The following is a 26750-nucleotide window of genomic DNA, read 5'->3' on the forward strand; positions in this document are numbered from 1 at the left end:
GACGAATCAATGGCCTGATTGGTTGGCCAGTCTCGTGACGTCAAACTATTTTTACACCGAGGGGTTTTCCTGTAATACTTGGGTGCCTCGTTTTCGAGCGTCGAATGACCTTGAGCGCTGAGCGGCCATTGCTTCCGATTGTCGCACAGAAATCAGAATTTGTCCAAGTAAACCAGTCATAAAAAACATCAAAATGGCTGCTAAACGTATTGCCAAGACGGCAATTAATTGGGCAGCATTTTCTGATTCTGTCCCAGCTGCACAAAAAGATTTTTTTCGTGCATTCAAGGGAAAGTCTGATACATTTGTGAGCCGGTAGGTTGCTTTGCTGTCTTAACATAACTGACTAGGCCTACAGTACACACCGAGTACAAATTCCCTTATAACTCACTTAATTTTCGTCCTATAAAGATGATATTGGTACCATTGGATTCATCAATGCCTCATCAATGCCTTTCCAATGAGCTATGTTTCATTGATATCCATTAACTTTGTTTTTTTTAGTAACATACCTACACACTCGGTGTGCTAAAATGTATGCTGTCAATATTGTCATGATCATTAAATTCATATCCATCTATTTTCATAATTCTGTGTGTGTAATTTCTTGTAAAATTGTCATTCATTTAGTTGTTACTTTATTTCAGTGTCCACCAATACCCAGAAAATCTCCCAAAGATCGACTTTGCTTTATACAAATCTCGATTGGCCAACCCAGCAATGGTGGAACAATTTGAGAAAACTGTAAGCATACATGAAGTAAAACTGCATGACAAGCATCGAATTATAGTTCTACGCCATTAGTAAGAAAATTGAAATTTCTAATTGATAAGAAAATACCGATTGACAGTTGACTAATCTTTATTGCCCACAAATGTTACCCTCTTCTTGTAAGTGACACTTTATATTCTTCCAGTATGGTGGCTTGCAAATTTCATATCCCAAAGACAAGAGAAACGTTCTTGGCGAGATAGATGCACAAGAGAAACAATCTGTAAGTATTTCACATGACTGTGCCGAGATTAGAACCTACAACCTCTTTGCCATTGTGCCTCTGTGAAACAGACGCACCAAAACCGGCTAAATAGCATCTACACAGTATAAGCGAGCGTTGCAGGTATGTGCTGTAACTGCTCACCAGTGAAGTATCTGTTCTGAATTCAAAGATATTACTGTTTGTCCTTTCAGGGCGTTAGCACTGACCAATTCATTCAGGACTCTAAGAAAGCCATTGAAAATGCCAAGGCTACGGTGAGTTTTTCTCTTGCATCTTAAGCAGAATTGTCAGAAATGGCAGAATTGAAAAAACAGTCTGACTGAGTGATGGTGTACATTTGTTATAATAAAGTTTTCTTCATATGTTTCCCCAATCACACCTCAGTATTTTGAAGTAAAATGAGAGGCGCATGAACCAACCCAGATCAGGATGTACTTGAGTCAGATATCCACCAAAAGTGCTGAAGTACCGGGTATCTGTTTTTGGAAAGCTTTTTCTGTAGTCTTCTCTTCAAACTTTTATCACAATGATATTTTCATAGATAGTTCACTACTTTTCAGCTGGCCCATCTGGAAAAATTGCCACCGTACGAAGAACTGACCATGGAGCATATACAAGATTACTTCCCAGAGCAGGCCCTCGATCCAGTCAACAAGCCAACGTTCTACCCCCATACTCCAGACGCCCAACCTACAAATCCACATTTCATTAAGTAATATCAATCAATTTAGGATTTTCTAAAAGGAGTGTAAATGACAATTATTTGTACATACTTGTGTGAGATAACTATAAGAACCTTTGGATGTTTTGAGGTTGCTGGGGAATGTAGAACTATCGTCGATATCAAATATGTGCTAAAAAAACCACACCAAAGCAAAATGTACTTTTAGTTCTGAGACTTGTAATCAATTCCCAGTTTCCTTGGAGTAATTCATAGCAAATGTATGTTCAGTTATGGTACAATAAAGTGTCTGAAGGTTGTGTTATTCATCTGTTCTTTACTTCATTTGGGCTATTTCCTGGTGAATCCATTGACCTGGGTGGATGAGGCCATCACAAGCTGTTTCTCTCCACTTGGATCGGGTATTTTTCTCATAGAAACCAACAATTTAAAGAGGAATCTCTGTTTTATTTCACATTGGAATGGAAGTGAGGTGACTAGCCCAATGTCGTGAGTGATGTGCATGTTGACAATCAGATCATGCTGTTCGGATCAGAAGTCTACCCGTCCCAGTCGATAATTTATTGCAATGTGGAGTCCTCGGGTTGTCTGTCTCAGCTGCATTAATGATGAGCACAGGGACCCTGATGAGACATGGTTGGTCCTGGAGGAAAGGGGAGTCTTTGGGTTGTGACTTGTCTCTCACCGCTGTGTTCAATATCACCACGGTGAATCCTGATGAGACATGGTTGGTCCTGGAGAAAAAGGGGAGTCTCTGGGTTATGACTTGTCTCTCTCAGATGTGTTAATTATGAGCACGGTGAATCCTGATGAGACATGGTTAGTCCTGGAGGAAAGGGGAGTCTTTGGGTTGTGACTTGTCTCTCTCAGATGTGTTCAATATGACCACGGTGAATCCTGATGAGACGTGGTTAGTCCTTGAGGAAAGGGGAGTCTCTGGGTTATGACTTGTCTCTCTTAGATATGTTAATTATGAGCATAGTGAATCCTGATGAGACATGGTTACTCCGGGAGGAAATGGGAGTCTTTGGGTTGTGACTTGTCTCTCTTAGATATGTTAATTATGAGCATAGTGAATCCTGATGAGACATGGTTACTCCGGGAGGAAAGGTGAGTCTTTGGGTTGTGACTTGTCTCTCTCAGCTGTGTTCAATATGACCACGGTGAATCCTGATGAGACGTGGTTAGTCCTTGAGGAAAGGGGAGTCTCTGGGTTTTGACTTGTCTCTCTCAGATGTGTTAATTATGAGCACAGTGGAGCCTGATGAGACAGGTTGGTCCAGGAGAAAAAGGGGTGTGCTTAGGTTTTGACTTGTCTCTCTCAGCGATGTTGATTATGAGCACAATGGGTCCTGGTGAGACATGGTTGGTCCAGGAGGAAAGAGGAGTCTCTGGGTTATGACTTGTCTCTCCCAGATGTGTTAATTATGAGCACAGTGGGTCCTGATGAGACATGGTTAGTCCTGGAGGAAAGGGGAGTCTTTGGGTTGTGACATGTCTCTCTCAGCTGTGTTCAATATGACCATGGTGAATCCTGATGAGACATGGTTAGTCCTGGAGGAAAGGGGAGTCCTTAGGTTTTGACTTGTCTCTCTCAGCGATGTTGATTATGAGCACAGTGGGTCCTGGTGAGACATGGTTGGTCCAGGAGGAAAGAGGAGTCTCTGGGTTATGACTTGTCTCTCTCAGATGTGTTGATTATGAACACAGTGGAGCCTGATGAGACATGGTTCGTCCAGGAGAAAAAGGGGAGTCCTTAGGTTGTGACTTGTCTCTCTCAGCTGTGTTAATTATGAGCACAGTGGGCCAAGATGAGACATGGTTGGTCCAGGAGGAAAGAGGAGTCTCTGGGTTATGACAAGTCTCTCTCATATGCATTCAATATGACCACGGTGAATCCTGACGAGACATGGTTGGTCCTGGAAGAAAGGGGAGTCTTTGGGTTATGACTTGTCTCTCTCAGATGTGTTAATTATGAGCACGGTGAATCCTGATGAGACATGGTTTGTCCTGGAGGAAAGGAGAGTCTCTGGGTTACGACTTGTCTCTTTCAGATGTGTTAATTATGAGCACAGTGGAGCCTGATGAGCCATGGTTGGTCCTGGAGGAAAGGGGAGTCTTTGGGTTATGACTTGTCTCTCTCAGCTGTGTTCAATATGACCACGGTGAATCCTGATGAGACATGGTTGGTCCTAGAGGAAAGGGGAGTCTTTGGGTTGTGACTTGTCTCTCTCAGCTGGGTTCAATATGACCACGGTGAATCCTGATGAGACATGGTTGGTCCTGGAGGAAAGGGGAGTCTCTGGGTTACGACTTGTCTCTCTAAGATGTGTTGATTATGAGCATATTGAATTCTGATGAGAACATGGTTAGTCCTGGAGGAAAGGGGAGTCTTTGGGTTATGACTTGTCTCTCTCAAATGTGTTAGTTATGAACACAGTGGAGCCTGATGAGACATGGTTGGTCCAGGAGAAAAAGGGGAGTCTTTAGGTTGTGTCTTGTGTCTCTCAGCGATGTTGATTAATAGCACAGTGGGTCCTGATGAGACATGGTTAGTCCTGGAGGAAAGGGGAGTCTTTGGGTTGTGACTTGTCTCTCTCAGCTGTGTTCAATATGACCACGGTGAATCCTGATGAGACATGGTTAGTCCTGGAGGAAAGGGGAGTTTTTGGGTTATGACTTGTCTCTCTCAGCTGTGTTCATTATGACAACGGTAAATTCTGGTGAGAAATGGTTAGTCCTGGAGGAAAGGGGAGTCTTTGGGTTGTGACTTGTCTCTCTCAGCTGTGTTCAATATGACCACGGTGAATCCTGATGAGACATGGTTAGTCCTAGAGGAAAGGGGAGTCCTTAGATTTTGACTTGTCTCTCTCAGCGATGTTGATTATGAGCACAGTGGGTCCTGATGAGAAACGGTTAGTCCTAGAGGAAAGGGGAGTCTTTGGGTTTTGACTTGTCTCTCTCAGCGATGTTGATTATGAGCACAGTGGGTCCTGGTGAGACATGGTTGGTCCAGAAGGAAAGAGGAGTCTCTGGGTTATGACTTGTCTCTCTCGTATTCAATATGACCACGGTGAATCCTGATGAGACATGGTTGGTCCTGGAGGAAAGAGGAGTCTCTGGGTTATGACTTGTCTCTCTCAGCTGTGTTCAATATGACCACGGTGAATCCTGATGAGACATGGTTGGTCCTGGAGGAAAGGGGAGTTTTTGGGTTATGACTTGTCTCTCTCAGCTGTGTTCATTATGACAACGGTAAATTCTGATGAGACATGGTTGGTCCTGGAGGAAAGAGGAATCTCTGGGTTGTGACTTGTCTCTCTCAGGTGTGTTCTCTATGACCACGGTAAATCCTGATGAGACATGGTTGGTCCTGGAGGAAAGGGGAGTCTTTGGGTTATGAATTGTCTCTCTCAGCTGTGTTCAATATGACCACGGTGAATCCTGATGAGACATGGTTGGTCCTGGTAGAAAGAGGAGTCTCTGGGTTATGACTTGTCTCTCTCAGCTGTGCTCATTATGACAACGGTAAATCCTGATGAGAAATGGTTGGTCCTGGAGGAAAGGGGAGTCTTTGGGTTGTGACTTGTCCCTCTCAGATATGTTAATTATGAGCATAGTGAATCCTAATGAGACATGGTTGGTCCAGGAGAAAAGGGGGAGTCCCTAAGTTGTGTCTTGTGTCTCTCAGCAATGTTGATTATGAGCACAGCGGGTCGTGATGAGACATGGTTGTTCCAGGAGGAAAGAGGAGTCTCTAGGTTAAGACTTGTCTCTCTTAGATGTGTGAATTATGAGCATAGTGGAGCCTAATGAGACATGTTTGGTCCAGGAGGATAGAGGAGTCTCAGGGTTAAGACTTGTCTCTCTTAGATGTGTGAATTATGAGCATAGTGAATCCTGATGAGAAATGGTTATTCCTGGAAGAAAGGCGAGTCTTTGGGTTGTGACTTGTCTCTCTCAGCTGTGTTCAATATGACCACGGTGAATCCTGATGAGACATGGTTAGTCCTGGAGGAAAGGGGAGTCTTTGGGTTGTGACTTGTCTCTCTCAGCTGTGTTCAATATGACCACGGTGAATCCTGATGAGACATGGTTGGTCCTGGAGGAAAGGGGAGTCTCTGGGTTATGACTTTTCTCTCTCTCAGTTGTGTTAGTTATGAGCACAGTGGACCCTGAGGAGACATGGTTGGTCCTGGAGGAAAGGGGAGTCTCTGGGTTATGACTTGATTCTCTCAGCTGTGTTAATTATGAGCACAGTGGACCCTGATGAGACATGGTTGGTCCAGGAGCAAAAGGGGCATCTTTGGTCCCTAATACATAGTCACAACCATTATGATAAAAAGGATATCGAAAATAAAGTCACAATATGTCCTTTTGACAACAAAATACAATGATAAAAACGAACACTTCAGCTGATCTGATAAATAATTTACTATTGTAAAATTATACTTTTCATTTACATCAATTTGTCTTGGTTAACCCCTTTAGATCCTAGAACATTTTTATGTGTTTCCCCGTATTTCCCTGGTGCATTTCAGTAATTTTCATCCCCCCCCCCCAAAGCACCCCTGTACAAGCCAGCCACTAAATCTCCATAATATTTCACCAATAGATCCCTAAACGACCGAAAACCGGCCTTAGTCTCATTTCTTAAGTAGAGTTGGCGATGGTGTCGCTCGAATAGGTACGTACTGGTGGGCGGTTATGGCCAGCTAGGGATATATAGATGAAAATCAGTGGCCAGACACCAGCCGGTAAGGATCTAAACGGTTAAAAAACATTTACACTGCAATGCATGTAAACGTACATGTAGGCCAACATTGAAGAACCCAATATGTCGGAGGCCAATCATGAAGAAGACGCACAACAAAAACCATTCCACCGGCTGCTATACACCATACACCATACATCATACATCATAATTTTTCTTTTTCCATTGAACAAAATACATGTGCAATTAAATTCCTGTAAAATTATACTTTCCATTTACATGTTTACACTCATTGGTTTTGGTTAAATACACTATTTTACATTGCAATATACATGCACATGTTAGGCCCACGTATGCCCAGGAGGGAAACAAAATCAAGCAAAGCTGGCTGCATCAATCAATGGATTGCCAGATTTTTACCTAGTCGTGTCTTTACATCAGAAAGCATGTTACATGTAAGACCAGCAAAATCTAGTTTTGAAAAATTAAATCTATTCCATTGGACATATACATGTACATACTGTAGCAGTTAAAGGTTATGAATTGGCGGCTAGAGACCTTCAGTGATGCTAGTGGCCACCAAGGAGAATCACAAAGACTCATACCGACAAAAGACAGACGCAACCCAGGACCCGAGCAGGAAACACCTACAGCCATCTCACAGCCAATATCGCCCAAAGACATTGCAAAGAAGCCTGGCACCACAGGAATACAGGCACAGAAAGAGGTAATCTCTTTCAGTATCAAGTTTACGCACCCGTATGATATACCGGAATTTGAGAAGTGACTATGTCAAATACACGTACAATTGATATGGAGAAATATTTTGATTTGCTGAAACTCACTAATGATGACATCAAATTAGTTTCCACAAACACTGATCCTCTCATCAAGTTTTCTTGTACAGTAGAACCTCTATCAAAGACACCCTCTGGACTGACAAGTGGTGTTCTTTCCAAAAGAGAGCTATCCTGATTAGATAGGTCAAATTCAATGGAAACAACCACTTTGGGACCAAAACTAGTGTCCCTACTAGAGAGGTGTCCGCTAAGGGAGGTTCCACTGTACTTTAAAACAAGTCTACAGAAATGTCTGGATTAATGCTGTCATGATTTCTCTGCCTTCATCTCAACAAGCCAACTCCTAATCCTCTCCTTCAGGTCATCCTGAGGTAGGACCATGTCCATGGTCAGAGGATCTCGGTTGAAGGGGTCAAACTGATCGCTGAAAATAACAAAGAAATTTTGAAAATTGGAGTTTTGCTTTAAAAGGTATCATGCAATACAAGAAGTAAGTAATGGGTTTGGAGAAAGATGGTGTACCCCTGTGCTTGAAACTTAAAATCCTTGTAAACAGGTCCAAGTGGTGAGTTCGCTGAGAATCAAACCACAATCTCTTCATCACAAAGCGATGCTTTTTCAATTGCTCCAATATTTCTTTCCCTTACCTGAGAATATGCCTCGCTATGGTTGATCTGTCAACAATCTGTTTTGATGACGGTAACATTACAGGATCTTTCATCAGCGAGCCCATGATCGGGTCCAAGAACTCTTCTGGCGCATCATACACATCCTCCTCAGCCTGCTCTTCCGCAAATGCCTTGAAATATTAAACAGTGATCTTTATATCAAATCATATCAACCAAATAAGCAGAACCAAGTACCTTTACCCTTTGCTAGCTGAGGGTTTTAGCAGTGTACTGTACCCCTCGCCTGCACCCCGTAAACACTGTGTGCCCTGGACCACAACTTGGCTTCATAATAGGATGTGTGAAATCAGCAAAAATCAGAATGCAATTTTTTGGTGAAACAGAGTATAGGTAGGCACTCAGGACTAGCACTCACATTTTGCAATCTCTGCCAGCTCTGTGCCCATTCTTTCACTAAGGTGGAAAGAAGTAACTCGGTCAATTGTCCTGCTCAAGGACACCGAGATTAAACAGTGGTGGTCTTTCTGAGAGTCAAACCCCAGCAGATATCAAGCTCACACCCACCTGAACTTTTTTTGCAAGTCTATCGAGTTCCTCCACCATGTAGACAGGGCTCCTAATCCTGTTCAACACATCACGAGCTTGTACAAACAGTTCAGGGGAATACGATCGTCCATCTCTCGACACGGCTTGGCAGAATTTGTCGTCTTTGCCGAGATTCAGGTAGATCTTGCAGATATTCGAAACGAGTTCCTGAGGCTTGAATTCAAGTTCGTCTAGATTATTTACTTTGAAGTTTTTCCTCTTTGGACCAACCAGATGCAGCAGGAAGTAGTTGAGCATGGCCGCAACCCTATCCACCATCACATGATGCGTCCAAATCGTCTTGATGTTCCCTGTCATCATCTCGATGGTGTGGACCGTATCGTTCCCCATCGAATTATGGTAGCGACACAACATTTCAAGATGGCGGTAATTCATGTCTCGTTCTTGGCGCTGGTCGGCTGGTAACGCATTCCACTCACCTCGTTCCTTCTCATCTTGCTGGTCTTTGATTTGTGTCAGATACTGGAAAAAAGACAAAGCGACTTTACCTCACTGATGTAGTCTCCAAGCCAATAACCCTAAGTGCAACCCAACCGGAGTGGCTCACAATGGAAAATGCCAAAGAAGAACTTACACTTAGAGCCTCATCAAGCAGGAATATGGCATCATTGACTAGAATGTTGATGAATCGTAGAAACAATGGAGGGTTAATGGCATCCATCACTCCTTCTGCCTTCTGAGCTAATCTCTGAAAAAGAAGGAAAGTTAGATATAGTTTGAAGAGAAAAATGACAATTTGTGTGAAATATTTTGTGAAATACATGCAGACTGTGAGGATTTGGGGGCGGGGGATAGGAATAATGCTTACCTGTATCACGGACTTGTGAATGTCTATACCCCACATGTGTTCGAGCACCATGTACATAGGATGTCTGTAGTTGAATTTCTGCTCAAACTCCACGCTCTGTCCGGTCATTTCTATGCTGACAAACACATGTAGAAGTGTCCTCGCTAATTCCTCAATGTGAGGATGATTCAGGAATATCTGCTCTCGTCGGAAGCTGCAAGAAAATCATTCAAATAGTTAATCTGTTTTGTACTTTTGTACTCAGTGTTAAATTTTTGTAAGTTGACCTCAGTGCCCAGAATCGTATCTGAAAACTTTGAAAGTGGCGACAAAAGCATGTCAAAACCTAGATTGCCCTTACTTGGACAGGCCAATGTTTCCATCATCCTTATGAGGTGTGAACGCTTCCAGTGCTTCAGCCAGACGCGCTCGCAGATGTGGGTTCTTCATACGTTCAGGACTTCCCATAAAGACCAAGATCATCGTGAACAGATCTTCGAGACTATCGCCCATCAGCTGAAAGAAGCAACACACTTGAATACAGTAGAACCTATGTTAGTGGACACCTCAATAGCAGGAACATGTGGGACAGTGATGTTGCTCAAAAGGGTCATTTCTACACAATATGACATTATTTGCAAGGTCCCTTGTAGGATATAACTGCAAAATTAGCTGTTGTTCAATGTGTTGGCGTGCCGCCAATTAAAATAAACTTCGATAAAACGATGTGGACTGTGAGAAACAACACTGATGGCTAACATCTGTCGTCTCTTCTTCCATACCATAAATAGACATTATATTAACTACCTCGAAGTTTTCGTCCTTAAATCTTCGCAGGAATATCATATAGTCTATCACATTGTTGATAACAAACTCTGGCAGACACGTCAAGCAGGGCGGAACCTCCTCGCACAACGGGAATGAAATTGGCAGCAGCTGAGATCTATCTTTGTGGGATGCGGCATGGCTCAAGAACTTTGCCGTGGACGTCTGGAGGAGACCCATCATTTCCAGCATACGTGGCTCCGTCAGGGCGGCTTTTAAACACAAGTAGAAGGTCATGCCTGCAAAACGGAACAGGGAATAGATTAGTTTTATAAGGGCAGAAAATATGGGTTTAGTATTGAGGACGATATAAAGAGTGTTATTGCAACATGCGATAGCATCATTTCCAACCATACTACGGCACAGCCCATATGATGTCTGATCTGTCCTTAAAATGTAAGAGCATTCGGGCCAATGGTTAAATTCATACAATAAAAATGGATGTATCTTGTCCTGACGTTAGTAGCTAGCTGTATTCACCTCGATCCATCCTCTCCCTGACCCTCTGGCCAGGCTCCAAATCCGTCGCACCCTGTAACTGAATATCACGGAACAGCCGCTGCATCCGATGCAACTCGGAACTCAAGCGGACAAACTTCTCGTTCACGACATGGAACCCCAAATTCAAGCAGCGATGCGTGATGAAGAAGCACTCGGTGATGAAGTTAAATGAGGCATCATCCAGGGCTACCCTCTCTCCCTCCACAGCAGGGATGAGGCACGTCTCCTCAACCAATCCTGAAATTGGATATCAATATCTTTACAGTGGTAATTATAGTTTAGTTATAATCAGCCTATACAATACTGACATCTCTTAAGGACATGCAGGTTGCGTTCTCAAAACCTACCTCGCATATGAACATTCCTTGCCCTCCCCTCTTGTGTATCTATCACATTCGTAATGGTGTATTCAGGACTAACGGTCATCAGCTTTCTGGCATTCTCAGGGGCACAGAATGGTTGGCACAGCCTCAACAGGACAGCACAGAGGTTCATGAAGAAGCCATCGCTACAGTTCATCTGGTTGTAAATCTGAGGCATCTGGCTCGACCACAGTTTGGCTCGCCCTAAAATAAAACATGATTAAAAAAATTGAGTCAGAAGTTCACAGCAAATTGAAATAGGTGCTTGTCACCACATAAGCTGATTAGAACAATTTTGCCTTCAATTATTTTACAAACAGGATCCAATGCGGGCCCTATTGCATGGTTGAGCCAGCAGTTATGAGGCTTCTCATTTGAAAATGGATCCAATATGTACTGCATGTACTTGCACAAATGAACGGAAGTGACCTTTTAAACACACATCTTTGCCCAAAATAGGCCACAAAAGATTTACAGGTTTACAGTACGAGAAAGAAGAAGTCTTACCAGCATTTGCATGAATGCAGTTGCCGAGCCACTCCAACATGAGGTGTTTACTGTCGCCCTTTGTTGACAGCAGGCTGTAGATGATCACGTAGAGCTTCTCATTCAACAGAGCCAGGCGCTGGAACGAGAATATAAGAATGAAATTTAACAGGAAGCCAGAGAAGACTCGCCTACAATTTCTAAACCATTCAACGGACCTCTGATGGTTCAGAATGCCTGATGAAGAAGCCAGTATAGACCTACCTCCCAGATCCTTGCCTCCAGGGCATTGTGTTCCTGTGCCGGTTGAGCAGACGGCTTATCAAAGAATTCATACGGTCCCGCCTCATTCTTGACAATACAACTCAGTGACAGTAAAGAACCTAGAAGAGTTGTCTCAAAGGATTTGGCATTTTTTATATCCGTCACCTTGCTGTACTCTAAGAAAGCCTGAAATGAAGACAATAAAGCTATATATTTATTTATGTCAAAACAAATTGCAACATGCTTCTTCTTCGCCATACTTTGTCCGATTCTGGCAAAGTAAGTATTTATAGATACTTTGGACTTTGAAGTTTCAGATGTAATATAACGTTTTGTTCAACTATATTTGTGCAAAATCACCCAAAATCAGATTGCCAATTTTTCGTACTTACCTCAGACAAACAAGGAATTTTACTCCCCACAATGAATGTTACAGTATTCATTACATTATGTAACTCCACGTGAAAAATCGTTGGCTCTTTTGTGATCTTCCGTTTCAGATCATCCAAGATGGGCTGGATAACACCAAAGATGGGCCCATCCTCCTTACGAGCTTCCACTTCAACAAGGACTGATATGAGGAAATCTCGCATGATTAAATCCTCTGAAAGGACCAAAATTTAAATCAAAGCATCAGAAAATTTGATAGATTTTTTGTATCATACCGAGGTGATGGCCAATGATGATGAAGTCTGACGGTCTGACGTCACAACGAAATAAGGTGCTTTGTATAGGCATTTTAGGTTGTGAATGCGTGCGTACCCGGTTAGACGCCAGTATGGCCGGTGCGCTCCGTCTTCGGTCAGGTTTTATATCGGAGTTTCCGTCTCCTAGTCTGGTTGCCATAACCCGGCTGAAGAGCCCAGACTACCAAGTTACCCCTAGGCGACCAGTCACATGAGTGTCTAGTTACCTGGGAGACATAGTTTCCGCTAGGCAATGCTAGGGGAAAACTAGTCGGCCGTTGACCCTATGACGAGCTCATCCGCCCTGAGTGACTAGTAACCTTGATTTCTAGTCACCCACCTGAGACAGGTGGCACTGAATTACAGGGCTACCAGTGGCAGGTAGCCAGCCTGACCTGACCTGGGATGATGAAGTGTATGTTCATAATTTTTATCCTGGACAACATTCTGAATCTGAGGTAAGAGGGTTCAGCTTACCTGCACTTTCCAAGATTAAGCTTGCAAGCTGCTGAATTGGTTCCTGTCCGAAATATATTTCGGGCTGCTGGAGACAGGTCCGGGAATTAAGGAGGATAATCTCTCTGCATTTGGATATATTTTCTTGGGAGGCCTGCAATGACACCGAGAAATTCAAAGTAATTACGGATAGTGCATCATTTAACCAAAAATGTTTTGTGATGCCAATAGTGTCTGCAGTTTAAATGTAGCCATTCTCAGATAACTGCTTCACTTCAGTATTCTGATGGCTACAATTAAGCTATTGCTTCACTAATCCAATTTGCAACTGAACAACATGTTTATAGAGATGGTCTATCAAATGGATAACTATTGTCTGCCAGTGTATGATAGCTAACTTTTATGTCTTCAACATTGAGGCCCTAGGAATGTCAACCTATTGAGAGACATTGCTAAAAGTCATCTCTTTCTTTTGATTATCACTCAGCCCGGTATTCACAGGTTGTCAAGAGAATTGTAAGGTATCTTGGTGGAGAGGCAAACCTGGCCATTGAAAGCGGTACTGTAAACCACCAAATTTTCGACTTATATTTTTGCAAAATTTGCAGATAACATTTGCATGGCCGAATGTCATGTCAGCCACACGTCTGCGGCAGCCACTCCTTATATAATTTTTTTTGGCGGAGGAATGTCATCAGCTAGGAATATTGCACCAAATAATTGCATTTATTGGAAACCTTTGTCTGGGGGTTTTATGCTGAGTGATTGCCATGGTAACTAATCCTTGGACAGGGTAGCCGAGATTGTTAGCAATAATAACAGCGCTTTGAAAAGTGTGCCAACGGCTTGTGATAGACCATGTTATTTCATGGGACGAGCTCTCACAATTCGCAAAATGTGTCTCTATATCGGTTATTTTTTGTCCAAATTCGTAAATTTTGACCCTCCCTGTTTTGGCCTTTATTACACAGCAATTGAAATTTAGGCATGATGTTTTCCTATAAATAAACATTGGGCTACATGCAGTGTGCGGAAATATGATTTGTAATCCAAACGATAAGGCGCCGCACATCAGAGAAGCAATCAGCAGCTGCATTGATTTTATCTTTTGAAGTGTGCACGATATCATCACAGGAATAATCATCAAAAATGACTATATCATAGCATCGGCCGAAAATAGCAATGACAAGGAAAACAATTACGGCATCTCTGATCTATTTCACTGATGATGTCAGTCAATAACGACGTTGCTGTCATGGTGTTGGGAAACAGAAGGGATTATACTAGAGGCTTGAATTAGACTAAGAATTTCTGGCACTTTATGTCAATACTGGAGCCAAGCTGTACTGTCAAAAATTACACTTTTTGAAAATTTTCTGCCAAAATCACGGTAAATTTTTAATTTGTTTGTGTCTCCTTGGGGTACGTCGGCCCCCTTACTAGCTATGCCTCTGCAGGTACAGCATTCAGACACACTTTAGGATCTCACTGACATCACCGAATGACTCCTGCCAAGCAGCCGTGTCGCTACATAAATCAGTTCGGTGTGAATCATCATGACACAGGAGACTAATAATCTCGCTTTACCATAGGAATAATGAAGTCAGCGCTACATCTAAATCTATCATTTGCCATGTAGAACCTCTTATTCAAGTAATGAATCTTACCTCAGGTAATTTTTTTCAAATGTGGAGATCACTGAATTCTGGGCAACACCATTCATGCATGTTAGTGCCCAACTATCATTGATAAGGTCAAAATGGGTGAAAATATAGAAAATATCTCTGAATTTGATGGAAATACAGAAACATAGGAAATATCCCAACCTTACCACCAAAATAAGGGAAATAAATGAATGGTTGACCCCTGTGATGAGCTACACATACCCAAACTATTTGTGACACAGAAGCAAAGGAATTCTACTTTAATAACTGGATCGTAACAAGAAATGATATTTGGTCAAAGTATCCTAAACCACTTGTTTTTTGTTTATCTTTCTCAAGCTACACGTTGTACCATGAGGTTTTCCCAGAACTGGCCTTCAACCATCAATCATAACCGACAACATCGCATCTACTCCATCAGCATAACCGTATTCCCGTTAGCTCAAACAAGTCGGACAGTTTCTTGGAACTACATGTAACTCCATTTGATGAAGTGCCATGTATCCTGACAGCAGTTGCATTTACAAATATGGGAGATTGCCCTAATGTGGAAGACATTGCCATAAATTGTTTTCTATGAGTGTCTGGAGAGCTAAGTATCAGGAAAAGTGGTCACAGCAGTCAAAATATTGCCGGGATGTACCTTTCGTCAAGGTTGGCCACGAGCGCCCTTGTTTTGAAGTGTCAAGCAAACAATGTGCAATAAACATATTTACAAATAAAATATTTTGACCATGGTGCCATGAACTGTTTCCAAGAACTGTCAGGATCAGTGATCAGCGTATGATCCAAGAAGAAAGACTGGACTCCTCATTGACCAATCTAAAGCTTCCTACACAGGAAGATTTATCACAAATTTCGACGACGTTTTGTCGCAATGACATTTCTGATTAGCCTAATTTTACAATGACACAGTTCTTTAAGCTAAACACTTCTCTTGTCTTCTTTGAAGCCTTTTTTCTCTAATATGGCGACGGCTAGGATGATCTCATTTGTCTGTGTACTGATCCGGTTAATGTACATTTCCCTGTGTAAATGTACATGCAAAGATAGCATGAGATGGATGCGGTCTTTGATCAAATGCCTAAGCCTTTTCCCAATACTGATGATTTTTAGATGAGCCAGCTTTGAAGAAAAAAGTTATTGAAAATTGATATTTTACAATTTAGTTCCTTCCATCAATGAGCTTAAATAAAATCATAAATATTCCATCAAACAATTCATTCTGTTGGGAGTGTCTTCGATATAGATGATAAAACTGTTTTATAACTATTTCCACAGAAACACAGTGCCTCCAGGTCACATTACATGGATTGAGTCGGAAACTTATACAGAAATTCAGCTGACAAATTTAGTGGAGAAATGATGCCATTACTGCTTCGGAGAGGTAACCTCCCAGAAATTGAGTGTTGAGCGGAAACATGGTTAATACTGCATTAAAGCACTTCAATTTGGTTCTTGTGCGAAAAAAAGATAAGCTATATTCAAATACTGCCAATTGCTTTTAGATGGTAAAGTTCCAGGAAATTCGTCAAGTGGTTGATCCGATAAATAGCACAGAAGTTGCCGCACCGAGGTAGATTGAATCTCGTCAACACTGAAAGGCAGAAACGATGAGTCATCACCGACCCTGGGGCCGACATTCTCCTTCATTGATTTTTCAAAGAACATCTCAACTTCGCTCAAAACAACGCGTCTCACCGTCGAACCAACTCGCGTCGATTGGACAAGGGAAATGCTAATCAAAATGATTATCGGCATTGCCAACAGGTGGCTCTTTGCAGTATTTCTGAGCTGAGTGCTCGGTTGGTGGCAGGTTTTGGGAATAAGCTTGATATTGAGGAGTTGAATGAACTCTGTATGGAAGTTTAATAAACACAAGGAGACATTAGCCAAAAGATACAGCATAGTTTTGCCGACTGTCTTCATCAGAGGAAAATCAAGGATTCTGTTGAATGGATAAAAGTTTATAGGAAGTTTTGAGCAAGAAAAGAGGCTCCAATAAACAAATGAACAAAACTATTATCGGTGGTGTCAATTAAAGTGCGATGGAATAGGATCACATGGAAAGTGAATATAAAAACAACAGCATCTGAATTTGTTTGGATTAAAGCTGGAAGGAAATTCTAATGAACTGGATGCAGTGAATACACTTTGATGCTACCTTCAGGAACAGATGGAACATGACAGTGACCATTGGTAGGTAATAATTTCAATTTCAGATTTCCAGATGCACCATCCTCTGAAGCTTGCAGAACCATCAACTCCAGCATCCAGAGGAGAACTCCTCTTGCTGCCAGAGTTGGCCGATGATCTTGGTGAGCACACACCTGCACAGATCAGGTTGTCTGCGGCATCTTTTGCCCCCACTTTAACTCATCCTTGTCCAAGTTAGCCTGATTAGTTGACCCCAAAAAACCAGCTGATTGGCAATAGTCTTGCAGCCACCTCCTAGACTGGCTGAATCGGTAGCACAACAGGCTGGAGACCAGAATCGAATCAGCCTGACTTCTTACCACCAGTGGAGGTCATCAGCCATCTCCCTACTTCAGTGACCACATCACACTGGGCACTTTTCTGGCATTCAGGCACAGGAGGCAAAAAAGTTCTCTTGTTCCTTGGTCAGTGAAATATTTTTCTATTGAACATAACATCATATGACTGGCTATCTACAGGAGGAGCGGCAAGAATGTCCAATAGGGGATCAGAGGTAACCGTCTCGATGTCCAGTCATAAAGTTGGTCCGCCCTGATGAGCAAGGTCAATACTCCTTGACCTAAGACACAAAAAACAGATCTCACCAAACACTCACTACAATGAACATATACCATGCCCCCAGCAGCAGGATCATGACCAGAATATAAGACCTGTCATTTCCATGTTCCAATAGTAACATGAATATGGCCTCAGACAGAATAGATGTCTGGGGAATTGGCCAACGCCACCTCATTGCTTGATAAGTTTCGTTGATGATTCACGGCGGCATTAGCAGATTTCAGACGCTTAACCTATAATTCTGTTCCGACTGGAAAAAATGGCCAGAGCTTACAAGGTGTGGACTGGGAGGGAGTTGAAATCAGGTGCTGGGTGCTTGCATACTTTATTGACAGCACCCAAGCCCATCCTATGTTTTGCCAGACACTATTCAGTTGTTCCGATGACCTCAACAACCACAAATGGTAAAAAGATCAACACCGCTGAATCACCAACCTAGACATCACCCGGAGTTGGTGAAATCCATGCGTACGATGTGTGTGGATCAATATATACCAACATCTTACTTTCTCGTGGTGAATCACGGCAAGCCAAATCCAGCATCAGGTTCCCACTGTACCTGCGGCTCAATCAATTATTAGTGTCACATTAGAAACATTTGCATGCGCCCCAGAACTTTTGATGAGCTTTTATATTCACTTAATAATTTATTTATTGTCACTTTGGATTAGCCTCGTAGAAAAGCATGGCCATTAGCAGTTAGATTTGATCAAGACGAATGAGAGACATCAAACTGTCAATGCCATCAAGTTCCGTCTCAGCTGACATTTGTAAGCAGCAGCTAAATGTATTCGACCCATCAAATCTATGAAAGTGTTTGACCTATCAAATCTATGAAAGTGATGATCAGAGAAATTGCTGGTCAATCTTCAGATTGGCGGCATCAGCTCTTCACTTTATCAGAGTAGGTTGCTCCTCTAAGGATACAACCACTTGTTGATGAGATGAAGAAGCCAAATCAATATTTGGTGATCATTACTTGCTGATCACGGTTCTATGGCATGTTGATGCTTATTGGTGATCTGCTGCGGCTCGAAACCAATCCATCAATCCTACAAACAATGCTGTATAACCTTTGTTGACCATTGTAACGGTTAATTTGTTCCGGACCATAGCCAAATCAGTGCGGACAGAATCTCGTATTGATCGATATGATGGACAGGTGTTACGAGAGATGTAATCATCAGATGGCTATTGGGACGAGGTAATCGATTTATATCCCAATCATCCGATATGCATCTGTATAAGTTGGAGAAAGATGCAACCAATTTATCAAGACATACACTCCTGTGTTCTCCCCGGGCCCTATTGCAAGGTAGCCAGAAGTAACGCTGAGATCAAGGCTCTGAATGACATATGCACTCTCGGTAGACATTTATGTGTTGGTGATACCATGAATACATTACCCATTTGATTTACATGGTCCCGGAGAAGGTAACGACATGAACAGAATCATAATCATCCGACGTCTGCCTTTGTAGTTTGCCCAACAATCACATATCTCATCAGAGACTATGAATACAGGCTGGCCCGATTTGGGCATTACAGTTTCCGGCCTTGTCTGGGGATCTATTGCATTCTTTTGTGTTGGTTAGCCGCCGTTGAAGAAGATGTCTCTTCTTGGGACTATTGACAGGGCTAACGAAAATTGATTGCCCTGGTTCAGCCATGATATTTTTTATGACCTATTTCACATTCAAGCATCAATCATTTTTGTTGTGTGCATTTTCACCTTGAGAATATATCATTTCTCTTCCCTTATGACAGAAGCCAGTATCCAATTTTCTCCCGAAGCTTAAGCTTAACCAAGAAGACAGATCATGGTTGATATCGCACTTGACTCAAAAAGACTTGATCATGAATATCTAGACCAGAATTCTAAAACATCTTGGTAAACCATACATCAATTGGGGCCCTGGGCACACTGTCAGAGGAAGGAAATAATTCCTACCTTCTGACAACGGATAACAGATATTTTTGCACTTCTCAGAAATCACCAACGAAATTGCTGAGACATAAAATCCAGGCTGTTTTATTCATCAGCGGCTGGTGAATCTATTATGGTAGCTAACAATTCTTACAAGATAGCTCCTCACAGAAGGTTTATCGCCTTTAACATGTCATGAGACTGCCAGACTGGCAAAAACAGCATATTGTCGACATGGAATATCTCAGAGCCGATTATTCTTTCACCTTTTGGGTTGAACTCATAAGAATTCTTAGCAGCACAAGATTCCAACACTTCCTCTGGTTAATAGCTCTAGAACATTATGTCACTATGGTGACCAAAATGGAAAAACTCCCTCTGTAAGCATTTGGAGAGAAGGATTATTCCAGTCACACGCAGACCTAATTTACCAATGAGGCAGCTTAAAACTAGTTGGACCAGATTTTGCTGATGCTGACACACATCGCCCAAGTTCAACCCCAAGGAAATTGACATTTATCTCCAAAGCCTGTTTAGAAATAATGGACTGCCAGTAAATCTTCCACCCATGGGAAGAAAACTTCACCTCCTCTTCAAAAATTTCAATCTTCATAATGGGATTACTGAAATTGGCTTTGGGCAGTCAGGGGATCGCAATCCTTGTTGGGTCGGGTCTTGTAGGCTCAGCGACATCAAACAGAGTTATAATCTGTAACAATTGGGAGACATGACAATGATGATTTTCACTGTGATAAGCTGATTTCTACATGGATTCCTAATACTAACAAGAATTAGATACATATTGTTGTTGTATTAGCTTCTCAAATTGGCAAGAAACCAATATAGGCAAAATGTGTGGGTTGGGTGAAATTAACTTATCCCCTGATTAAGGAAGCAATAAAGGCAACCTAGAGTCAATAAACACGTCAGATGCACGTGTTTAGGGCTGATTGCAGCTTCAAGCTAATACAAGCATTGACTTGTTGGTCTACCAGTCTTACAGAAGCTTTGGATTGGTGACCAATCATCAGCTTCAAGATCAACTAGTATACAAATAGTGGATGTTTGGGAGTCCGATATGGAATTTTGATGGACGAAGAAATGTCATGGCGGACGAGGCTTGGCGGACGAGGCTTTGCGAGTCCGCCATGACATTTCTTCGTCCAGCAAAATTCCATATTGGACGACCTTAAACATCCACTATTTGCTATATTATGCAACCAAATGTCTTGGCAAAGAAATCAATCCAAAGGAAAATAATGGATTAAAATAATTAAAATAATTGGATTAAAACCTTTTAGGATCCGTTACAACATTTTTTTGGATCCGTTACTGCTTTTTTGGATCCGATACGATGTGATGACTTGAAATCACATGATGTGAATCGAGTTACGCTATTGGCCAAGAACATTTGGTAGCATGATATATAGTACCGTATACAGCAAGTAGACTCTGTTACTGGACAAGAAATCATTTAAGCGTGGCACGAACAAGCAATTTCAATCTCTGCAACCTGTAATTATAATTGCCGCTATGCGAGACAAAAAGATATGTTGATGACAGGTCGCTGCGATAAGCATCCAGTTTAATTTGGCTTTGTCACGATGCCACCTTCTTTTGTATTTAGCCCTCCATATTCTGGCTTTAACCAACCAAACAATGACACCCGTTTACCATCCATCATACCTCGATTGAATACAAATCAGATGTATCGGTAAGTGTGTTTCACACATCATCGATAGACGGGAAAATACAGATTGTGAACAAATCGAATTTTGTCTTGATGATCTCATTAGGTTATCCGCGTGCTGTCGAGGAGGTACCCTGGATTTCATCAATCCTGTATCGCTCATGTCAGAATCAGGACAACACACTAATAAAAGAGACACATGAATCATTGTCATTGTCATGAATCAGGAATCAGATATCACACTTAATTGGCACCACCACTGGAAGGGATCTCAGATGATATGTGCAGAGGCCAATGTTCTCACCGCTCTTTGCAAGAAACACGGTGAGATACATGTAGGTCAAGTAGGTCAAGTAGGTCAAGGTCAAAACAGTGCCTCCTCATCAAAAGATGCAGCATTTATAACGAAAAAACATGGCAGATATTGAATCGCCCTCCATCACTGCTTCATTAGCCAAACGTGCGTGTTGCCACATTGCTACTTTCTCAATTCATGATCTCTCATATTTCCGACGTTTTATCACACTTGGCCTCCTCATCGAGAACGCTACAAGTTGCAGGAATCTTGTTGTTGGCAGCTATCAGGGCTGGTCGATTGTTAAATGGCACGATTCTCCCATTGAATGGTTCGATTGATGGAACCGTGGGTGTGAAATGGGAGATTCCATGAGCCATGATAGCATTAATAGCAATTGATCGTTCAACATAGGAGGCAGATTTGCTGTTTTCAACGTGGTCTGCCGCATACTGTTAACCAGGAAATAATTGCAACGTTATTGTCAGTCATACGAACAGCGTACTGGCCCTTTAAGCAAAATAACCAACTCAGCTTGGTTGCATGCTAGGAAACAGTTGCAGCTGCCTTTGTAAAGCAGAGTTAGCAAATGATTAGCACATGATAGCAACTTCACTGAAAACTAGCATGTGTAAATCACTTCATATAGCTAGTTATCTGCCCAAAATCTCCATTTGACATGCCAGAGAGTACCCCAGGGGCTAGTGACACGAGGAGGCAGCCTCAAGGGACGAGGGAACTTAAAGCACCATAAAACACCATAATTATCTCTAAATTCCCAATTACAATACTATAAATTATCAGCTGTAATGAGTAACAATTGAATTATCATTCACAAGATAAATGCATGAGTCAAGTCTGTCATAATGCTATTACGGTAATGAAGAAATATCTTTCATTGATTCATTTACAAGCGGTAGTGGAAACAAGACCCACACAGAAAATACGGGATCAGGTGTTCAACCCTAAGCATCGACACAAACAGATTTGTCAAACATCAGCTTTTGACGTATTGCGCCCAAAATTGTGATCGAGCGCTATTTGAAACTAGCTTTTATTCATTATGTGATGAAGTACCAACATTAAAAGACATATTAGCTGTCCCCATCATCAATAACCTAGCAACAGGTACTGCAGACAAAGAGTCTGCCAACAACCACTGTAACCGCGGATGAGTCACCTCCTTATATTTGGACCTTAGTCATCCAAATAGCGAGACAAGCTACGGGACCTGTGCTATCAGCATGTCTGCCAACAAACGTCACATTGCCGTGCTTGATCATTCTCCCCGAAGAACTGAAGCCACCAGAAATGAAGCCCATGAATTATTCATGCTGTGAAACTGATGGCATTTTTTTTATGGCCTGCAACACAGTATGCTTTATCAGAATAATGTATAATCTTACGATAGTTCCCTTATCCAAAATAACCAAATTTGACATCTGTTTTGATCAAATTTCATGTAAATCTAGATCAAAGGGTAATTTTCATTCATGGGCCCAATAGAGACTTAAAATTCCAAATGATATATGTAATTAAGTTCTTATTGTACATTGAAAATTGTGACGATGATCTCGTTTTATTGGCATCTTCACTTCTTCTATACTTGTAGGTTGATAACTAGGACACGAAGATGAACCCAGCTTGAAAACCGAACCTAAGATGGATGGTTCGCGCATTAATCGTCGCTATGCCCTATGGATTATTTTGATCCTCATCATCGCCAGCTGTCTTGGTCTAAGCTCCGCCGCCGAACCCAAAACGAGAACAGGAGCGATGTTGTCAAGTCACATGTACGTCGAGGAAACACCGGAAATAGTCAACACAACGTCGATGCTGAATTCGCTCTGTCGGTTACACATCAAGAATGACGGTATCATGGAGGATCTTACACATCTGATCATCAACAAGAAAAAGAAATTCATCGAGATCAAATTGAAATTTCCTCGGGGTGTCGATTTGGATATCAGAAATTATAGTAAGATCACAGAACTTGATCATTGGTTCTGGGTAGATAATCACCAGGGGAAGCCACTCCTCGAGTTGGATTTTCGTTTTTATGTCCTGTCGGTTACAAGCCTGTCGATAGATGTCGCAAGCGTTGACGCAGACGTCAGGATGGAGCCGCGGAACTGTTTGAATAAGATGCATTTAGCAGAAAAAACACACTTAATTCAGGACATGTTGATGCGGCATATACACCAGATCGTTGGCGGTGAGGGCCGAGAGGATACATCCTCGGCGGTCTGTTATTCCCGTCTAGCAACCTATAAACTGATGTTGAGTAAACATTATGTTCAGAAGTTTTGTTGTGACATCCCGCTATACCAAGGTGCACCCTGGTCATGTGAAGCTATCGTATCGAGCTACACTAATACGTATGTTGTGATTCTGTACATCGTACTTTTCCTTGTCAGTCCGTTGCTCATAAAGTTTCTCCCGCAAGAGGAAGTTATCTACACCGTTGACGATGATGGTCGTGCACACGAGATGGTCAAATGTAAGGTTTTATACGGAAGGCAACACAGCACGCTTCCACAGGCGGCGAGGAGAATTAACACAAACAACAACAACAACCTTCCCGGATTCTGCCTTTCAGACAGCAGAGACAATTATCGCAACGACAACCTTCACAATGGTCAGAAAGATATTGTGGCCCCCGCATGCCGTTCACCTGAACGACCCGCAGATGTAGAATCAGTCTGTGCCTGCACATCGGGAGTTCCACGTCAGTTCTTGCGCATACATTCACACGAGAGCCAAAATGACTCCATTATGCGTACAAGCATGCTTAGTCAGCAATCCAGTACGTTCAGCCAATCACTGCAGAGCTTACACGAGACCCTAAAAGCCTTCGAATTCGAAATCTACGACAGCAATGGAAATCCTGAAAAGCTCTGCAATGGTTTGATAACGAATCACAAAGAAGATGGGAACGAAATCCACCAGCGCATTATTCCGGTCCGACAGATCAGTCAATTCTCTGACCTCACACTGACTACGCAGGAATCTCAGTCGGGCCAGAATACCCAGCAGCGCGGCACAGAATTACCCATCAGCCTCGAGTTGGAACAGAATGAGGCAAACATCTGCGCAAAAAGATCCGGATGTCAGTACTCGGCCCTGGACAACACTACACCAATTCGCATCTGCACGCCATTGTACTACATTTTCCTGCTTCATGTTCAGAATGATTGGATCTGCCGCATACGCCGTATCAACTTTTTCTGGATTCTGTTCCCGATTTTCATCCACGGGATGGTGATCGGTGACATCATGCTGTATCATGACCACATCACACATCTCTACAACATGGAGCGCAGAATGGGAATAGTTGGAGATTTGGCAGACCTTGAAAACTACGACTACATCTGGTTAGGCGCAATCTTCACGAATCCAGAACTTGTCATTGGGACGGTGTATCTCTCGATGTACTTTCTCATGACGGTAGTCCTAGTTATTGAGGGCAACTTAGCCAAGCTTCTCAACAAACTCATGGTCCAGGATCACTATTTAGGATGCATGAAACTCCCAAAGGAACTCCGGACACCAAAGTCAGAAAATAAAGGCATGCATTTGTTGTATCACAAAATGAAATTCAGGTTATGTTTGATCGCTGAGCCGCGATTTTGGGTATTCTGGTTCAAGCAGTTAAGGTTGTCACTCTGGCCTGAGAAGTCAGAAGGGTGCAAGTCGTGCTGCAAGGCCTTGATCTGTCGACCGATACGATTTTTCACATGTATAGCATCTCTTGCATTGCTTTTTCCTCTGACAAACTTTTTTCCATGGGATATGGTCATAGATTTCTTCAGTGAGATGAAGGAGACAGACAAATTTGCGCGGAGCTGCCTCCGCAGATACAAGAAAAGACAATACGGAAAAGCATTTCTTTTTCTAACCTGCGCAGGTATTATCATTCTAGGGCTTCTCTTTGCACTTTTGATTTTCATATATTCTTGTAAAATTGTCTCGCTTTTTATTCTTTACACGATAAAAGGTGTCATCAAGCATTACATGGAGACATTACCCATCATTTCTATAAAAGTTGTCGCCCTCTATTATCTGCTGAGCACAACGCATAAACTGAAACTGTTTTATAAAGAAGTCAAGAAACAAATATTTGAACTTTGCGTGGAGGAACAGAAAGAGATGAATGAGAAAGAGAAGGAGTTGAATGCGAAACAAGCACTGCAAGAAGTAAACGATCAGGAAGTACAGGAGGATAACAAAATCTTTCTGGTGGCTTACAGAAAAGATGGAATTCCACTCATACCAAAACAACTGTATAACAAGATCTTTGATCGCCATTGCCCCCTCAGAGAGCACGAACTCGCAGCCTTAGCAAAACTCATGATGATTGCAATTTTTCTATTCTATGTCGGTTCGATCATAAATATTTATCAAATCGGCAATATCTCAAGTCTTGGGCAAGCCATAGCGACGTTCTTTGCCGTGACGCTCCCAAAGTTGTTTGATTTTTTCAGCGGGAAGGATGCCGTTGAAGACGACATCCTGAAATATAAGATTAAACACACGATCAGGGAATATGTTGAAACGACTCTCATAAATGGCGATGACGATGATGATAAGAAGGCTGGGGTTGATGAGACATTGGAGCGGCGGCCCAATGGTACTATCAACAACTGTATGTGCGTACCTGCTACACTGGATAGGGAGACACAAGTATGACAGACACGCAGATGAAGTGTTTTTGAGATCGCTCTGGCCAAAGGTACTTTTGTCCCTTGTTAGCGTTTATAAAGAATTTTATTGCACGAAGGTGTTGTTTGTGTGAATTTTTCAATTCATTTTCAATCAATGTGTTTTCTTAACAAGACTGAAACAGACGTTATGATGTGATTATGTAAATAAAATGTAGGTGTTTTTTGTCAAGTGTGAACTGTGCCTATCTGGGTTGCCATGGAGGAAGACAAAGTTGTATCAACTTCTGAATATGTTAACTGAGGAGACAGACTCGGTTCATGCATCCACCATTAGTCTACGAGCTTGGCCATTTCAGTTCATCGACAATCCTAAAGATGGCAACATTGTCGTACTGATGGAAACATTGTTTAGACAACCGACAAGATGGAAACTTTGTGTAGGCAATGTCTCCCAAAATACCCTCAGGTGGATATGGCTTTTTTCACCTAAGTTTTTGCAGCAACTGTTTGTATATTGTTGGTATATCACGGATGTCTTGATTAAAGTCTATGGGAATTTGAAAAAATGTAAAAATGGAATAAAATTTCGTGAAATTGTAAAATACATGTACATGTACTTGTGTTTATTTGTACGATTTAGCACCTCACCCAAAGAAACCTGCTAAAAGCGAGTTGAACTCAAGGGAGCTGACCTCGATTAGATTCTGTGCAAGAGAGAAGATTCGCTACAACATGGTTTGATCATGCTTACTCCTTTTAAGTGACAGGTGGCATTCATGACTTTCATGCCCTTTGATAATGTTGATGAGGACAACGTCAGTCCTATGAAGGGAAAGTGCAAGACCATTTTGCAAAATCGCAAAAATCAATTTCAGAGAAGGCAGATGTTTTTATATCGATAGCCTTTGAATTCCGTTTTTGGTAACCTCAGAGCAGAATA

At 42.1% G+C, this 26750-nt stretch overlaps 3 protein-coding genes across 8 annotated transcripts in view; 2 read left to right on the forward strand and 1 right to left on the reverse strand.

Annotated features, from left to right (window-relative positions):
• The first annotated feature begins 100 nt into the window (after positions 1 to 100).
• Positions 101 to 1983, forward strand: LOC135492429 (ATP synthase subunit d, mitochondrial-like). Its single transcript, XM_064778919.1, has 5 exons — positions 101 to 315; positions 648 to 744; positions 917 to 994; positions 1189 to 1251; positions 1558 to 1983. Exons 1-5 carry the CDS (start codon positions 194 to 196, stop codon positions 1711 to 1713), a joined length of 516 nt encoding a protein of 171 aa, XP_064634989.1. The 5' UTR covers positions 101 to 193; the 3' UTR covers positions 1714 to 1983.
• Positions 1984 to 6095: 4112 nt separating this feature from the next.
• LOC135492445 (ubiquitin conjugation factor E4 A-like) overlaps positions 6096 to 26750 on the reverse strand; it is a 32342-nt gene continuing 11687 nt past the window's right edge. For all 6 annotated transcript variants that reach the window (XM_064778961.1, XM_064778976.1, XM_064778984.1 and 3 more), the window contains exons 6-18: positions 12817 to 12949; positions 12046 to 12257; positions 11654 to 11839; positions 11411 to 11528; positions 10889 to 11107; positions 10521 to 10778; positions 10023 to 10279; positions 9577 to 9731; positions 9237 to 9429; positions 9003 to 9116; positions 8387 to 8890; positions 7841 to 7992; positions 6096 to 7617 (exon numbers count right to left, since the gene is read on the reverse strand). In XM_064778961.1, the coding sequence (XP_064635031.1) occupies positions 7500 to 7617; positions 7841 to 7992; positions 8387 to 8890; positions 9003 to 9116; positions 9237 to 9429; positions 9577 to 9731; positions 10023 to 10279; positions 10521 to 10778; positions 10889 to 11107; positions 11411 to 11528; positions 11654 to 11839; positions 12046 to 12257; positions 12817 to 12949 (2619 nt within the window). In that variant the 3' untranslated portion in view covers positions 6096 to 7499. The remainder of the gene's footprint in view (positions 7618 to 7840; positions 7993 to 8386; positions 8891 to 9002; positions 9117 to 9236; positions 9430 to 9576; positions 9732 to 10022; positions 10280 to 10520; positions 10779 to 10888; positions 11108 to 11410; positions 11529 to 11653; positions 11840 to 12045; positions 12258 to 12816; positions 12950 to 26750) is intronic.
• Positions 16267 to 26396, forward strand: LOC135492484 (uncharacterized). The gene is made up of 2 exons (XM_064778995.1): positions 16267 to 16658; positions 22759 to 26396. Exon 2 carries the CDS (start codon positions 22809 to 22811, stop codon positions 25833 to 25835), a length of 3027 nt encoding a protein of 1008 aa, XP_064635065.1. The 5' UTR covers positions 16267 to 16658; positions 22759 to 22808; the 3' UTR covers positions 25836 to 26396.

Source organism: Lineus longissimus, chromosome 1 (genome assembly GCF_910592395.1).
Source record: "Lineus longissimus chromosome 1, tnLinLong1.2, whole genome shotgun sequence".
Classification (NCBI taxonomy): Eukaryota; Metazoa; Nemertea; class Pilidiophora; order Heteronemertea; family Lineidae; genus Lineus; species Lineus longissimus.

Bases quoted from the DNA above. Each gene is read 5' to 3' on its own strand.
- LOC135492429 (XM_064778919.1), top strand. From the start codon at position 194: ATGGCTGCTAAACGTATTGCCAAGACGGCAATTAATTGGGCAGCATTT. The intron at 316-647 runs GTAGGTTGCTTT...ACTTTATTTCAG, and splicing joins TCTGATACATTTGTGAGCCG to TGTCCACCAATACCCAGAAA. The intron at 745-916 runs GTAAGCATACAT...ATATTCTTCCAG, and splicing joins TGGAACAATTTGAGAAAACT to TATGGTGGCTTGCAAATTTC.
- LOC135492484 (XM_064778995.1), top strand. From the start codon at position 22,809: ATGGATGGTTCGCGCATTAATCGTCGCTATGCCCTATGGATTATTTTG.